Source organism: Eschscholzia californica, unplaced genomic scaffold (assembly GCF_041429995.1).
Source record: "Eschscholzia californica isolate CP2 unplaced genomic scaffold, dmEscCali1.0.p SCAF_2, whole genome shotgun sequence".
NCBI classification, from domain to species: domain Eukaryota; kingdom Viridiplantae; phylum Streptophyta; class Magnoliopsida; order Ranunculales; family Papaveraceae; genus Eschscholzia; species Eschscholzia californica.
The window spans coordinates 21,992,046-22,006,918 of record NW_028238309.1 but is presented as its reverse complement, the minus strand read 5'-3'; the positions used below and the strand labels follow the sequence as shown (position 1 = coordinate 22,006,918).

Below are 14,873 nucleotides of genomic sequence, written 5' to 3'. Positions count from 1 at the left end.
GTCAATGAGATATTGAATCTGATGAAAACAGTCAAATCATCATTTAGAAATATTAAAACAGCCTCAAAAAATGGTTTTTGATGCTTCAATCCCCATAATTTATTTTGTTCGAAATGATGGATATACCAACCCGATCAGACCAGGTTAACTGGTGAGTTTGTCTTTTGCAATAGTTATTTTATAACGTGGACAAAATTAGGGTAGTTATGAGAGTTGTTGAACGCCGAATTATAGGATAATGGTCACTTTTCCTGGAAAAAGTAGTAGCAAAAGCGTCAACAGAACTGGCCCAGTGCAAAGCATATTAATGTGGAAAAATCTTGCAGGTACATAACTAAGTTGACTATGCTTTACTAACTTGCTTAAATCTTTACACATTTGACACTAATGGTTGTGTAATTTCGCTTTGAGCATTTCAAGTTGTTTGGTTATTTACATATATACATAACTAACTTGATTGTGCTTTACGAAGTTGATGCTTAATTATTACTTGATTATGCTTTACTAAGTTGATGCTTCATCCAAGTTATGTATGTTTTTAATTAATCTTTATCCACTCCTTTAATAGAGAGGATTCAACAGACCCCATGTTATTTGGTTTAGGTTGCGGGAATATTTTTGAGACGAGAATGCTTCCATGTTTAGCAAACCAAAGCAGAGATACTGAAAAAACCGCATGAAGAGTTATAGGTTTGATTGTCTCAAAACTAGTTGTTGCATGAAGGATTGACTTGATGGATTAATAATAATCGCGGGACTTGAACATTTCTAGATGAATAACTTTGGGAAGAGCAAGTGGTGAACTTGTATTTGTGCTGCCCAACCAGGGACCCTGCAAGATATCTTACAACTCGTAGTAAAAACGCGAAAATCTTTCATGACTTTTTCTGTAAATGTAATTCTGGATTTCAGCAGTCCTCCTTTTCTTTTTCGTTCATTTACTTGGCTTCTTCTCTCTTTGACGTAGTTCAGTATTGAGGAATTTGCTTCTTGCATTAGACCTCCCCTAACTGTTCGAAAGTCTATTGTAGGCGAATATGTGGTCGAATACATAGTTGATGGAAAGAAGTAGATAACATGTATCCGGATATTTTTGGAAGTACCCCCTTATGTCAAGGTATGGAACCAAATAATGTCGATTCTTTCGAGATGGAGTTAAAACAGACTATAATTTAGAATACAAGTAATGGCTGCAGTTGGTTTACTTTTGTATACTTTTACACTTATGGTGTGTGGAGGAATTTAACTTTGCTCTTCTTTTCTATGCTACTAATATTTTAAATGTTTAGTGTAAGTCTTGTTCAAAGTTTTTCAGGAATTTGGTTTTTTGCATTGGAGCTTATGAACATGCGCATTTGTGGTTGTGCAATTTATAAACTCTAATGCTTACATAACCGCAAGTTGCCAAGTAATGAGGGTTAATGTGCAATATATTCCGAGCTGATCAGGTAATACTTTGTCGTATTGACTAGCAAATCGTCGTACATGTAATGCTCAGAGATGATATTCAATAATTAGAGTTGAAAGCATCCTTGTTTAATCGTACTCTGAAGATATAAGCCAAGCTCAGGGACTCATTTTCTTCCAACTGAGGAAGAAATATGTTGGATTACTACTGGGATTCTGTTTTCTGGTTTTTTTTGTCTGCGGAGGAATTCAAACAAAATCATTCTTCTATTACCAGGTACTTGTTTAATCGTCCCATAAGCTTTATTGAAATATCTATATATCGGTTTTAGTTTTAGATCTCCGAAATTATCCTGCAAATAAGAAAAAGAAACATAATCATGAGTTATCTGCTTAGCCTAAAATATATTGCTTTGTTCCAGATGGTATTATGGTAAGTTATTGATATGCACGTAGAAGAACGTTGTGGGATTATCACCTAATTATAAACATGCCCTATAGCAACTTATTGGTTTCAAATATTTTGTTGAAATGAAAAATTTGTTGAAGCAAAATTTTTAGCTTCCAGAGTTATAAGAAGTGGCAAATTAGAAATCATAACTTTTTAATACTATAAAAACAGTTTCGTGGTTCTTTTTCATTAAGCACGTCCTTGCTTTATTATGCTTTATGCTTTATTATGTTATGTTATAATGTGGACAAAGTTAGGGGTGGTTTGGAGGAAATTGTTCTGGAAAAGCTTTGCAGTTGCAAGTTTAAATCTTAACCCATTTGACACTATTTTGGTTCTTTTTTATTAAGCATTTTAAGTTATTCATTATGTTATATACTTCCACTACTTCAAATTTTCAATATTTTCTAGAAGTGGTTGGAGTATTTGAGATATAAATTAATAAAAGTTTCGTTATAATAATATATGCTCCGAGTAATACTATTTATCTACTCATTTGAAAGAGGCCAAGATTCGAAGAAGTCGACCTTTCTGGTTTAGGTTGTTATATTTTTCAAAGGAGAATGCTTCCATGTTTAGCAAACAAGAGGCAGACATATTGGAAATATGGACATGCACGATATACTAGGTTTAGCTGTCTCATAAATAGTTGTTGCTTGAAGGACTGGTTTGGTGGATTAGTTAACCCGGAAAATGAATAGCTTGATACTATCAGGAATATAGGAGTGTCGATATTTCAAAATTTAGAAGAATAACTTCGACCATAGCAAGCTATGATCTTCTATTTCTCCCCGACAAACTGAAGACCCTGCTAAATATCTTAGTGCATGCTCATTGTAAGAACACACTGAGTTTTGGCATGAATTGTTCTGCAGATATGATTATGGAGTTCAGTATTTTTTCTTATTTTCCTCGGCTTCTTGATGCTGTATACAGGAATCTGCCTCTTACATTTAGACCTACCCTTAATTGTTGGAATGCCTACTACAGGTGCATGTGTGGTTAGGTACGTTGCTGATGGAAACAAGTACGAGGGCCTCTACAGGGTGTGGACTAATTATCGTCTTTCAGGTGGGTCCTAACTTCTCGGAAATATAACTGTCTGAATTATTTTATTGCTGTTTTTTGTACTATTCTCTCTTGGCTGTTGTTACTTTCCTTGATTCAGTTCTGGATAAGACACTATGGATCACTGTTGCTCTGCTGGCTGCCCGTGGTCGTGGAAAATCAGCTGTACTTGGTCTTGCAATGGCGGGAGCTATTGCTGCAGGATTATATTCCTATGCTGACAAACTTGTTTTTTCTAGTTCTTTAGTTTCCAATATTATCTTCAATGAGTTCTTGATGTGTCAATTAGTTCTTTCTATATGCAGCTATTCAATTTTTTTTGGAACTGCGCCTGGCCTGGATAATTTCAAAACGTTGTTCGAATTTGTGTGCAAGGGTTTTGATGCTCCGAGTATAAGGTATATATCTTCTCAATCTCTGGGTTCAGATGAATTTTATTACATATTCAAGACTATTCTAAGCTGACTAAGTAATCTACTTGGCTTCCGGCTAACTAGGTTAAAAAGAGGTAGCTTGTATGTGGAAATCACAACTGTATTCTAGCAAGTAGTTAGCTTATCCTCTGTTTTTCTGCGTTCTCGTAGTTCATGTTATTTTATACTAACTGTGAAGTTGGGAGGTACTAATAAATAGTAGACTCTTGAGTTTCATTTTGATTCTGAAGCTGACATAACTGTAGTCGATGTTTTAAAAACCATTTCGTGCCTTGATGCGCGAAAGGCATAAACTACTTCTTTAGAAAAATAATGACACAACATTTATATGCAAAAATAAGATAGTATAGTCTTTTCACTTTGCTACAACAATATAAAGACTTTATTGTTGGACAAACAAGAAATATATATGTTGTTACTTCTTATGTTGTATAAACTGAAACAATGCTTGGATTTTTTTTTTTTTTTTCTGTAGATGCGTAAGCCTCGAGGCGAAAACAAACCGCCTCTGCGAGGCGCACACCGAGGCGTATGCATCTTCTGATTTTAAAACATTGGCTGTAGTAAATAGTAATATACTTATCTCTTTAATCTACGTGTTTGGTAGAAGGGGAAAGTTCTTCGTCTCTAGAGACTTTCTTAGAAAATTCTGCATGTTCTCAAAAAATTCTGTCTGTCTCAAGAACACGTACATTTTGTCATTTGTGCAATTGTTATGTGCTTTGCCCTGTTCCTGTTATATACTTACCATTCTTGTTCTATTAAATGTGCATCATTTTTAAAAGCTTTGAATGAAGTACGCAATGTTTGTCATTTGCAGGAGCATATAGATTATGATCTGGTGAAAATTTCTAATCCTGAGTTGAAGAAAGCTATGATCCGGATAAATATTTAAAGGTAGCATAGCCAGACAATTAAGGTAGATGGCTATTCTTGCGTTGGCGGTCATTTTGAATACATCAATGTCAAATATGTATTTCCTGTTCGTCTATCATCAAACGTCAATTAGTTTTTGATCTACCGAGCTGAAATGAGCTGTTAGGATTTTTGTGATCTGGAATTACCTACAATAAAATGATTCTCCTGTTTTATTTTTTGGAGGATTAGATACTGGTCACCCACATAGCATTACCATGTGTCAGATTCTGACTGTGGAAAGCATATCTTTGTTTTTCGTTTCCTTATTGTTTCAATTATTAATTCAAAGTTTTCAAAAAAGTATCTTTGTTTTTCGTTGGTTTGAAAAGCCACATTGAGGGCCTCATGATTCACTGAAGATCCCATGTCTGAGATCTCACATGATATCTCATAATAAAGTAGTAACATGCATGTGTCACTCCCTCTCTGTCATAAAGATCCTATATAGGAGAGCTTACATGTTACTTCTTGAACTGCACATTTCAGTTTGAATTAACCTTTTTTAGTTAATTAGGTCAATTGTATGCATATTGAGAAGGTTGATCAATTGGAATAAACTTCCTTCATTAGAATGTCTCTCGTCTTGTATGCTAATTTTAGATTAATCAAATAACATTGGGGAGTGAGAGAAGGGACTGTTATGTCTAAATACTTTCAAGGATTAGTGTTGGAACTTGCAAAGATTTTGCTCTGTATTCAACTTGATATTCTGTATATAACACGATAATGAAGGTTTCTAGCGTTCAAACATAAGAAGAAAAAGCTTCGCGAAAGGTTTCTTTTATGGTGGTCAGAGGTATTTCGTCCCTTTTATAAATTATCTTTTATATTTTATTCATCTTAGTTCATGTATATATATGTCAATCCTTTGCATGTTATGAGCTGATAAAAGGTTTGACTTTAGAAGGTAAAACCAAAGAAATACCTTTGTTCGTGTTCAGGGAGTTGCTGGAAATATGACTAGCAAGAACACTTGCACAGTCCTATAGTGCAAAAGTGGTATAGGTGCCTTATTCTTGTGAATTTTCGGCTTTCATTTATAATTTCCAAATTTCGGTCATTTACTTGATACTTTTGGGTAACAATTCGTAGGCACTAGGCATGCAGACTCACTGATAGGTTAGGTGCTGAAGACTGAAGTGCTATACTACTATTATGAATGAGAAAGGAAGATCTAAAACTTGCTGTTTCATTGGCCCTGTTTTTCCTTGTTTCTTTGTGTCCATTATAATCTATTGCACATTCCCCCCATTTTTCTAATATTTATTCATAGTTTTCAAAAAAAAAAAAAGATTCAAAACAGTTATTATCATTTAACTTTATGGAAACCAATTTCCACTTATCAAGTTAGTTCGAAGTTGAAGCTCTCAATGCTCTCATACTTGGGTTCAGGTTTAGATATACTCTGTTTTAAGTGCTGCAACGATGTCCGTAATTAGCATTAAGATAGTATATCCAAGTAGACCACTCGTCCAGTAATTTCCAAGTAGGCCATTGATAAAAGTTTTACGCTCCTTTATTTTCCTTTGAGCATCTGAAGTTCTTCGTTCCTTTATTTTCCTGTTTTAGTTTATCCAGATACAAGCGTTGGTGAATCTAGCAAAAAAAGTAATGAACATTTGTTGTGGTCATTAGGCTTCTAGAGAATTCTAATATAATTGAGTTTTGGGAAATATTAACTCTTGAAGTTTAACATCTCCCACTACCATAAATCGTCTTGATATGTGAAGTGTTTTCTTTGTCGGCCTTTGTTTGTGTTAGTGTTGTAGTTTGAATTCTTGACCTATGGTCAACTCATGAAGTCTGACATTTTCCACTAACATAAATCATTTTGATTTGTGAATTGTTGTGTTTGTCGGCCTTTGTTTTTGTTGGTGTTGGTTTGAGTGAGTTACTTTATGTACTTGTTGTCTGTATTTTTGTTTCTATTTGTTAGAGCTTGTTTCTGTATTTATTTTTGGGGGTTGTGTTTGTATTGATAAGTACGTTTGTATTTATGTTTTATTTTTTTTTACGTTATTATTGTTATTGTCTTTGTTTTTGTGTTTGTGCTTGTTCTTGCAATCTTGCGCTTGTGGTTGCGTTTGGTGTTTGTCTTTGCATAATTGTTTGGTTTTGTGTTCGCGTTTGGACTTTTTTTTTTTCTCGTGTTTGTGTATTTTCTTGGAGTTTTTCCTGAATGGGGTTTGTGCATGTGTGTCTTATTGTACTGTTTGTTTGTGGATTTTCTTGTATTTGATCCTCTGTGAATGTGCAGAACTTGATTTTCTCAACGACACGACCATTATAAGTGTTTCTAGCACTTGATTTTTGGTTCTTGTTAAGAGTCATTCACTGTTGTTTTCAACTGTAGACGAGCATTTTTTCCATGTTAAGGTTTGTATTTCATTCCTCTTCTCAAGTTGATTAGTCCCTTTTATCATCTTCTTAATGGATTTTGTCCCCCAGGGTTGCGTGTACTCGAAGACCTTTGATTTTCAGACTTCCATGACTTCATCTCCTTGCAGCATTGCTCGTGAAGAGTGCTCATTCCCATGTTGAATCTGTCAAGTTATGTGACTGTATATCCGTGAGACCGTGACTGTCGAAGTATTTTTTTTACTTCATATTATCATATTTATTGCAATTGAATGTTGATAATGGAATTGTTCATTGGTCGTTCAAAGGTTGTTGTGAACTACTTTTATTCCTCCACTTAGCACTTTCCGATATTCATGATCGCACAGGTGCTAATAACATTCTTCAATGGCTAAGAAATAGTAGAGTTTCAGGAGGTAGCGTCATAAATTCAGTCTATCCTGCATTAGATTTTCAGGAACCTTATATTCTCACGCCTAATCAACTAAATATTGTTTGTTCCTGTAGTTTGACATGCTAACGCCATCGTTAGATGATAGTTCACTATGTGAACTACCTGCCTTTTAGGTTATATAAGCCTAAGCAACGCACTTCTGCTTCTGTGTTACTCTGGGGGTGCTTGTTACCTAATAATGCGCTTTTCCATTTAGAGAGAGTAAAACTACCATAATGCCTTAAGACCAATAGAAGTTGAGTTTGATATAGGGAGAGAATAAAAGTAACACAATAATTGTGTAATTATACATTTTTCTACAACATATAGTTACATATTACCTATATAGTTTGATGAAAGAGCAAGTGCAGCAGTGTTATCATGTTCTCGGAGCCTTCCGTTTTATGAAACCGTAGCATGAGTGGAGCTGGTTATGAATATGTCCTGCAAATACTGTTATTTTTACTATCTTATTAAAAGAGATATTAAATATTGTTATTTTTGTAACTTGTATGATTGAAAATTTTAAAATCTTAATAGGTTAGTTCTTGTTGGAGAACAAACATTTGTATAATATATGCCTTTCTAGGCTTATTTCTAAAATCTGAATTTGTTATTATATCTTAACTTATCGTCTCCTTGAGTCACTGTGGCTTTTCGGTGTTGTGAAACAATTTCTTTTTAAACACTCCCACTTTTACACTCTAACCCAATTTCTTCTTTCTCTCTTATTGTTTTTCAGTCTCAAGCTGCTCTGAGTCTTGGGTCCCAAGCAGTACAGTCTGGGCTTTATAATCTTTACATTTAATCTTTTTATCTTGACAGGTAATACACAGTTGTTCTTCCAGCTGCATACTTCAATAAAGGTATAAAACGAAGTGTCCAGTGTGGTAGGAAAGGAACTTTGCTTGGAAATAAATTGAAATTCAACATTTCATCTTCTATTGGGGTTCTAATCTTAATCATTTAATAAACTATTTTAAGGTGTAAATGCTTCTATATTCATAGTGGCAAACTGAAGATATGTCTTCTGAGTCCATTAAAGAAAGTAAGTGTGACTTTAATGCAAGGGTCCTGCACAAACTCAAAAGTAATCAATACATAGCTTCAGGGCGGGACCGAGAAGCTCTGCCTCTTCCAGTAATTTGGGATGATCCGAGCAAGGATATAGGGGAAACTATTGGTACACCATTTATTTGATGAGTATGCTTCTGAGACTTACTTGTAATTTGCTGATAGACATTTAGCACCATTACTTGCATTCTTAGTTAACTTTCAGACAACTAGTTCTTTGGAATGTTGACAGCTTGGAAGCCGGATTACACCAAGTAGATGACAAATCATTGCGAGAAGCTTATACTTTCTTACTTATGGGAGCAAGTTGGGAAGAATAGAGGGCGGTATACGTATAGGATACTAGGGCACCTAATACATTTTAGCAGTACACCCATAGGCCTTGGTGCAACACCTAGAGAAGTGTGTCACTTTAACTCTATATTGTCCCCTTTGGTCGATTCATATAATTCACATTGAAAAGAACAAAAAACTGTTACGTTAAATCTTTGTTTTGTAGGTTCATTATAAGTCCACTACAGATTCGTAGTGGAGAAAAGTACAATGACTTGGGAGGAACAAGTATCACTGTCAAACTCACAGTAAGTACGAGGAATAGTCTAAAAATTGACTCTCAGGTAATTAATGTTTTCTTCTTTTAACCTCCTTGCATATGCGGTTGGAATATTTTGAGGTTTGGGAACCCCTGCAATCTCATTCATGTTTTTTCTTCACTATTAACGTATGATTGTTTTTGTCAGTGAACACAGCAATGGAAGTGCAATTTGATCGAGCAACAAACTCAAGTTCAAAAGGGATTATAGGATATAACACAAATGCAACTGTTGGTTTGTTTTACACTTATGACCAAAGTCCCATCTTCTCGGATCATGAATTATGGTGAATTTCTTAGTGAGTTTTGGTTTCTTATCCTAACAATGTTTCAGTTTCCTGAGCAAATAGTGCATGTATCTGTTCACGATGAAGGGCAACATATTTGACAGGTGTATTTAGATATCGAGTGTAAAGATATACTTGGTCTCTCTTGACGGGGTTCATGACTAATGGTTTAGGCCAGGCTATTGCTCATGTTCACATTTTACCAACATCCTCATCACAACTTGTCCAAATGATGTTTCAAGCAAAATTGACGGTAGAAAGTAAAAAAAAGGAAAAGGTTGTGCTCATCCCAATTTTTTGGCTGCACAATTTCCAATGTTATGGTATTTAAAATGCTTATTAACTACTATGGCTTTTTAGTCACGCTCAAGCTGCTTTTTCAACAAAGAACTTTTATGGGGAAGCATCCTATCCAAAGGTGAGACTCTCTCTGTTAGTTATGTCATAATTAGAAAAGCTCATTTGAGTTACGTGGTTAGCCAGTCAACCTGCTTAAGATTATTGTGGCCAGTGAATAAAACATGAGAGTGTTATAAACACATTAGCATATTCTCTATTTTAGAATTTTAGTATTGGACTTCTATTTTTTAATATGGTCATCCCTTGCAAATTGGTTTTGGTAATAAGAAAATATTACTTTTTAAGATGTTCATCTGCTGCAGTTTATTTTTGGTAATAACAAGATATCGCTAGTGGGGAGTTGGTCATTTTAGTGAAAAAAATCTTCTCTACTTCAAAGTTCAAAAGACCATGTTGTTATCTTATATGGGTTTATTTTGTATTGAGGCAGGTGGGTTGGTAAGTGGCGTAAATATTTGCTGCAGATTAACTACCTAAGATGTGGCGATCACTTTCATGTTTACATAGGCAAAGTACATGCTCACTTTCTTGTATAGTTGTATGCTTTTACAAATGAATCAGAATGCTTGGGTTGACTACTGAAAAACTTAACTCTTTTGTTACAAAGGACCATGTTGATATCTTATAGGGGTTATTTTTATGTACCGAGGCAGGTGGTTTGGTAGCTGACGTAATTGTTCGCTGCAGATTAACTACCTAAAATGAGGAGATCACTTTGATGTTTATGTAGGCTGAGTACATGCTCTCTTTCTTATGCTTTTACAAATGATATCAGAATGCTTCGGTTGGATACTGAAAAACTTGAACTGTTCTGTTACAGAAGTCGAACCTTATCCAACTAAAGGAAGTGATTTTTATATTATCTAACACATTTAAATTCCCTATGCATGAAGTGGAGACTTCTGAAAAATGCAATGCTGGTATCAAGGTTTGCAGGAGTGACTTTTTAGTATATGAGGAACTAATAAACTGAAAACCAGCAAAAATATCTTAAGTATGTCAAATAAATATTAGTTGTTGAAGTTTTTAATGTATTTGAAAGCTTCAAGAATTTACCTCAAGAAAGATAGATCAACGTGTATCTATCAAGGAAAGGAGATGCTAAGGATGGTGATGGAGATTGTGTTGATATTGTGTCATACTGTCATGAACAAGGATATACTTCGGGAACTTGATCGCTTTTGTGTAATTACAAAAGGATTAAGGAACAAGAGCAGGAGGCAAGTCAAAATTCTATGGAAAATAAAGGGAATAGGGAAGCACTTTTTCTCTAATAATCCAACTGTACTGGCTTTAGTTTCTCTCTATCTTTATGTTCTTACATAATATGGAGCAGATTAAGGAAGAAAGGGGAAAAATGTGAATATTGTGCACAATTATCGTTTACCTTTTTGAATAATTTGAATTAATATTGGGAGTAAAAACTCTGTCCTAAAACAAAATCATGGAACTATATAGTTGTCGATTCCTACTCCAGTGGTATAACATCCCTTTCACGTTTTCCTCTTGCAATGAGGTCTCAATAAAGTATCTTATTCTTTCTCTTATGGTGCTTAGTTCTTTTCAGATGAGGCATACAAGATGCTTTTGGGGAGCTCATAACGTCGGGAGGTAGTTCTTTACCCTTAAGTTATATTGAGCTTAGAACTTTTCTTTAGGTAAATTTGGTGAATTCAGATTTGTATTCCTATAATACTGATACCAAATAATCTTAGGGTGAAATCAATTTAATCTTGTGTTTCGCCATTAACTCATTTAATATTAACATAGTCGACGTTTGAAAAGTTATAATGATACATTTTATGTGCAATTTCCAGTCAGAAACCAAGTTTGCATTAGAAGTTCAGGAGGATTCTCCTCTTATCTTCGAATAATACAAAGATGGAGTGGTGTGGATGTGGGAAAGGCGTCCAGAAGAGGAGGACATTATGTAAAAATGTATCGGGTAGCACATGCAACTGCAGAAATTTGAAATCTGTGTGTATACCGGCCATCTAGGATCCAGAGGGGTGGACTTCAAAGGTGGAGATGCTGGAATTTGGATTAGTTCTTAGCTACTTAGCTATGATTCTGAGATCTCGATGAAAGAGGGTTACACCACCACCGTCATTGATAAGGTATGACTACCTATTATTACCAACCTCTGGCAAATTCCATTTTACAAAGTTCTACTTATTTTCTTGATGTACAGACTGTTAAATCAATTGTATCTGTGGATGATGCCTCATCATCTTTTGGTGCATTTGGATCTTGAGAAATAAGGGAATTTTAAGGGCAGTTTGGTAGCTCGTGATAGTATGATCCACTAATTCCAAATGAATTTTGTTTCTTTTGGTCCGAGAGGCAAAGAAAGGACCAGACTTTTTTCTTTTTATGATTTCACTGTCGCTTGGAAGCCATGTTGTTAAGTGTTAACATTGTAATACCTATTGAGGTTTCGGTGGCGTCAGGACATATTTATGTCCTGTCCTTTATTTCTTCTTCCTAATCGGCTAGCCTAGATGACCAAGGACTTTATCTTTGAAGGCGCTTGTACAGATTATGACGAAACCTATATTTATTCCGTTCGTTCTCTGCAATGCTAATATTTGGTTCTTCTTGATAGATAACAGCGACGAGATATTGTTGGAAGCTTATAACTCTTAGAAGGAATAAACAAATTCATCTTTAACTTCTAGACTTTGAAGTTATATTCAACGATACCATATAAACTGTTGATGATGTTAAAGCAACTATTTTTTGTTGGGCTAAATGTTTGCCTATTTACAAATACTTACCTTTTGTAGATGTAGTGTCTAACTGGGAGGCGTGGGTATCGTGAAAGATCCACTGTCCTCCCTCCCCTTTGTATAGTTCTCTTTTCTTCCTGTATATATTAATTCAAATTTTCAAAAAAAAACCATATAAACTGTGTGCTTCAGGGACATTTAAGCATTCATATTTGTGTTCCTCCAGTGATGAAACACTGCTTCCAACGAAACGGCACATGATATTGATTACTTGTAGGCTGGAATCACTTTACTCTTGTGCAGGGCCATAAACTCAGAGTTCATAATGTCTATATTAGGATTAATAATTTTACAAGTTAGTGGTCAAACATGTTTAGTTATCTTAAAAATTAACTTCTCCGGCAATGAATACTTTTTTCGTCACTGTTAATGTTAGTTTTTGTCGGCAGCTGAGGCGCTCAATATGCTTTTTATGAGCTCAAGACAAAGGTGAAAAAACATAACTACGTTTTTAGCTTTTGCACTATTATTCTCTCGTGCATCTCTAACTTACATCAGCTCGTAATGTAGATAGTTTGGTGATTAGCCTCTATTGAACATGCCTATTTACTGAGACCAATTCGGTAGAAAGTGGTTGTGATACATATGATACCATAGGGGGCACCCAGTGCATTATAGTAGTACAGCCATAGCCCTAGGCTCCACACCTAGAGAAGCAGGTCAGAAATCTATCTCTCTATCTAGTCTTCCTTCGGTTGATCCGTATTATTTCACTTTGGAGAGAACAATGGATTGTAATTTAACTTTGTCTTTAAGGTTTATTGCAAGTTCAGTAGAGAATTTTCTATTGGAGAAATGTTTAGTTTTGTTTAGCATGTCGATCTCGAAATTCCAGTCCAAGCTATAGCATGACTAATCCGTAATACAGTATTTTTCCTGCATATTTGCATGTTTCTTAGTGAAAACCCCAACAAGATGGGAAATAACTATTACATGCTTTGTAGACAAAAAGATTGGGAATAATTATACACTTATACTTTGTAGAACCCTGCAGTTTCATCCATGTGGAAACATGTTTAATTTCCCTAAAAATTTATTTCTCAGGTAATGAATTTTTTCACTTTTATGTTAATATTTGGTTGGTTTCGTCATCTATGACCCGCAATATGCATGTTGGGAGCTCATAACAGAGGTAAGAAGACAAAACTCTTTGTTTAGCTCCTGCACTTTTAAGTTATGGTCTATGTTATTCAGATTAATTAATACGTGTGATGCTCGTAGAGGAAGTGGAGTTTTGTTGACTCAAGAATCATCTTCAAAAGGGTATGATTGTGCCCCGATGCAACTGCTGGTTCTTGAATATGATGATTTTTAGTTAGTTTTTGGTTAATCAAAAGCAACACATGATATTGAATACTCCTGAGTGTCCAAGAAACAAAATCGTCTTCAAGCAGGATGGTAGGAGAGGGGATGCAACTGCTGGTTACCTGTTCATGATGTAGGACAAGATATAAGCTAAAGGGTTCAGGGAAACACGAAACATGATATCAAACTCTTATAGGGTATAATTACTACATCTTATGTTGGGGCATCAACTCATAAAGTTTACAATGTGAATAGGATGAATTGTTTAACAGATTAGTGGTCAAAACTCAACACATGTTTAGTTTTCGGAGAAATTAGCTTCTCAGGTAATGATTGTTTTATCTTTACTAAAAATATACAGTTTGTTTCTCTTCACTAAAGTACTTTCAGGGTGCAGTTTGAACAAGCAACAAAATTTAGCTTTAAACAGGATTGTAGGAGCAGGGATGCGAGGTAACCTGCTCATGGTGAAGGCAAGATATGTAGCTAAAAGGTTCATCACCTGTGGCTCAGGTCAGACTATTCAGTTACATATTTACTAATTTCCTCAGAACTTATCAAATGATGATTCAAGCCAATTTGTCCGAAGAAGAAACAAAGAGGAATCTTGGATTAAGAGGCTGATTTCAATGGGGAGATAATGCGATTTGGATGAAAGAAGGTTCCACCACCACTGTCATTGAATAGTTATAACTACCCCGTATTACCAAAAGCTTTAACGTCAAACCTTAGACCCTAACACATCAACCAAAGAAACTGGAAGTAAATGGTAGCCCAAGAACTCTTTACCTTCTCTAATAATCTTGTTAGCAAACCCACCACAACCTTTTCGATAGGAAGAACCTCTTTAATGTAAGGAACTAGACTATGGTGGCGGAATTTTAACCAGGGTTGTGGATGTCAATGGAAAGAGCAACTACAAATCTCTTTAACACAAACTTTCTTGTTGGCACCTTTTATAAATGGAAGAGCTTGGTTCTAGCCTGTGGAGGATGAATGTACAATAGATGTTGGGAGTTGGGAGGACAGTGAGATTAAGTTTCACCTCTGATGGAAAGGATGTCTGCCATGGTGGAGAGGCATGGAAGGAGGAATATAATGTCTATGTTGCGTGTTGCCATGCTTTTGTTAGATAAAACCCAAGACCAAAGATTTAAAGACCGAAAGAAGGGTAGCCTTCAAGAAACAAATGTCATAAAGTTCAGTGAGTTTCATAGGAGCAACTAAAGACCATTCAGAAATTATTGTCATCCTGTTAGTAGGTACGAGGAACAATCGAGAAACTAACTTCTTGGGTAAAGAATGCCTTATCTTCACTGTTAATATTTGGTTGTCCATTGTTATATGTACATTTAACATATTTACCGCATCGCTTAGATGAACACAAGTTGTGGCAA

General features: G+C 35.2%; 1 protein-coding gene and 2 long non-coding RNA genes across 3 annotated transcripts; all 3 read left to right on the top strand.

Annotated features, from left to right (window-relative positions):
• On the top strand, positions 1 to 7,044 carry LOC147556907 (uncharacterized). Its single transcript, XM_086657882.1, has 7 exons — positions 1 to 326; positions 1,032 to 2,929; positions 3,027 to 3,324; positions 4,181 to 4,279; positions 5,011 to 5,074; positions 5,183 to 5,296; positions 6,727 to 7,044. Exons 2-4 carry the CDS (start codon positions 2,782 to 2,784, stop codon positions 4,188 to 4,190), a joined length of 456 nt encoding a protein of 151 aa, XP_086514008.1. The 5' UTR covers positions 1 to 326; positions 1,032 to 2,781; the 3' UTR covers positions 4,191 to 4,279; positions 5,011 to 5,074; positions 5,183 to 5,296; positions 6,727 to 7,044.
• Positions 7,045 to 8,642: 1,598 nt separating this feature from the next.
• On the top strand, positions 8,643 to 9,298 carry LOC147556906 (uncharacterized). The gene is made up of 2 exons (XR_015233651.1): positions 8,643 to 8,760; positions 8,884 to 9,298. It is a non-coding gene; the product is annotated as an uncharacterized LOC147556906 (long non-coding RNA).
• A 2,058-nt stretch (positions 9,299 to 11,356) lies between these two features.
• Positions 11,357 to 13,303, top strand: LOC147556905 (uncharacterized). The gene is made up of 3 exons (XR_015233650.1): positions 11,357 to 11,499; positions 12,561 to 12,600; positions 13,216 to 13,303. It is a non-coding gene; the product is annotated as an uncharacterized LOC147556905 (long non-coding RNA).
• The last annotated feature ends 1,570 nt before the right edge of the window (positions 13,304 to 14,873 follow it).

Coding starts and splice junctions, on each gene's coding strand:
- LOC147556907 (XM_086657882.1), top strand. CDS start 2,782: ATGCTGTATACAGGAATCTGCCTCTTACATTTAGACCTACCCTTAATT. Junction 2,930..3,026: donor GACTAATTATCGTCTTTCAG/GTGGGTCCTAAC, acceptor TCCTTGATTCAG/TTCTGGATAAGACACTATGG.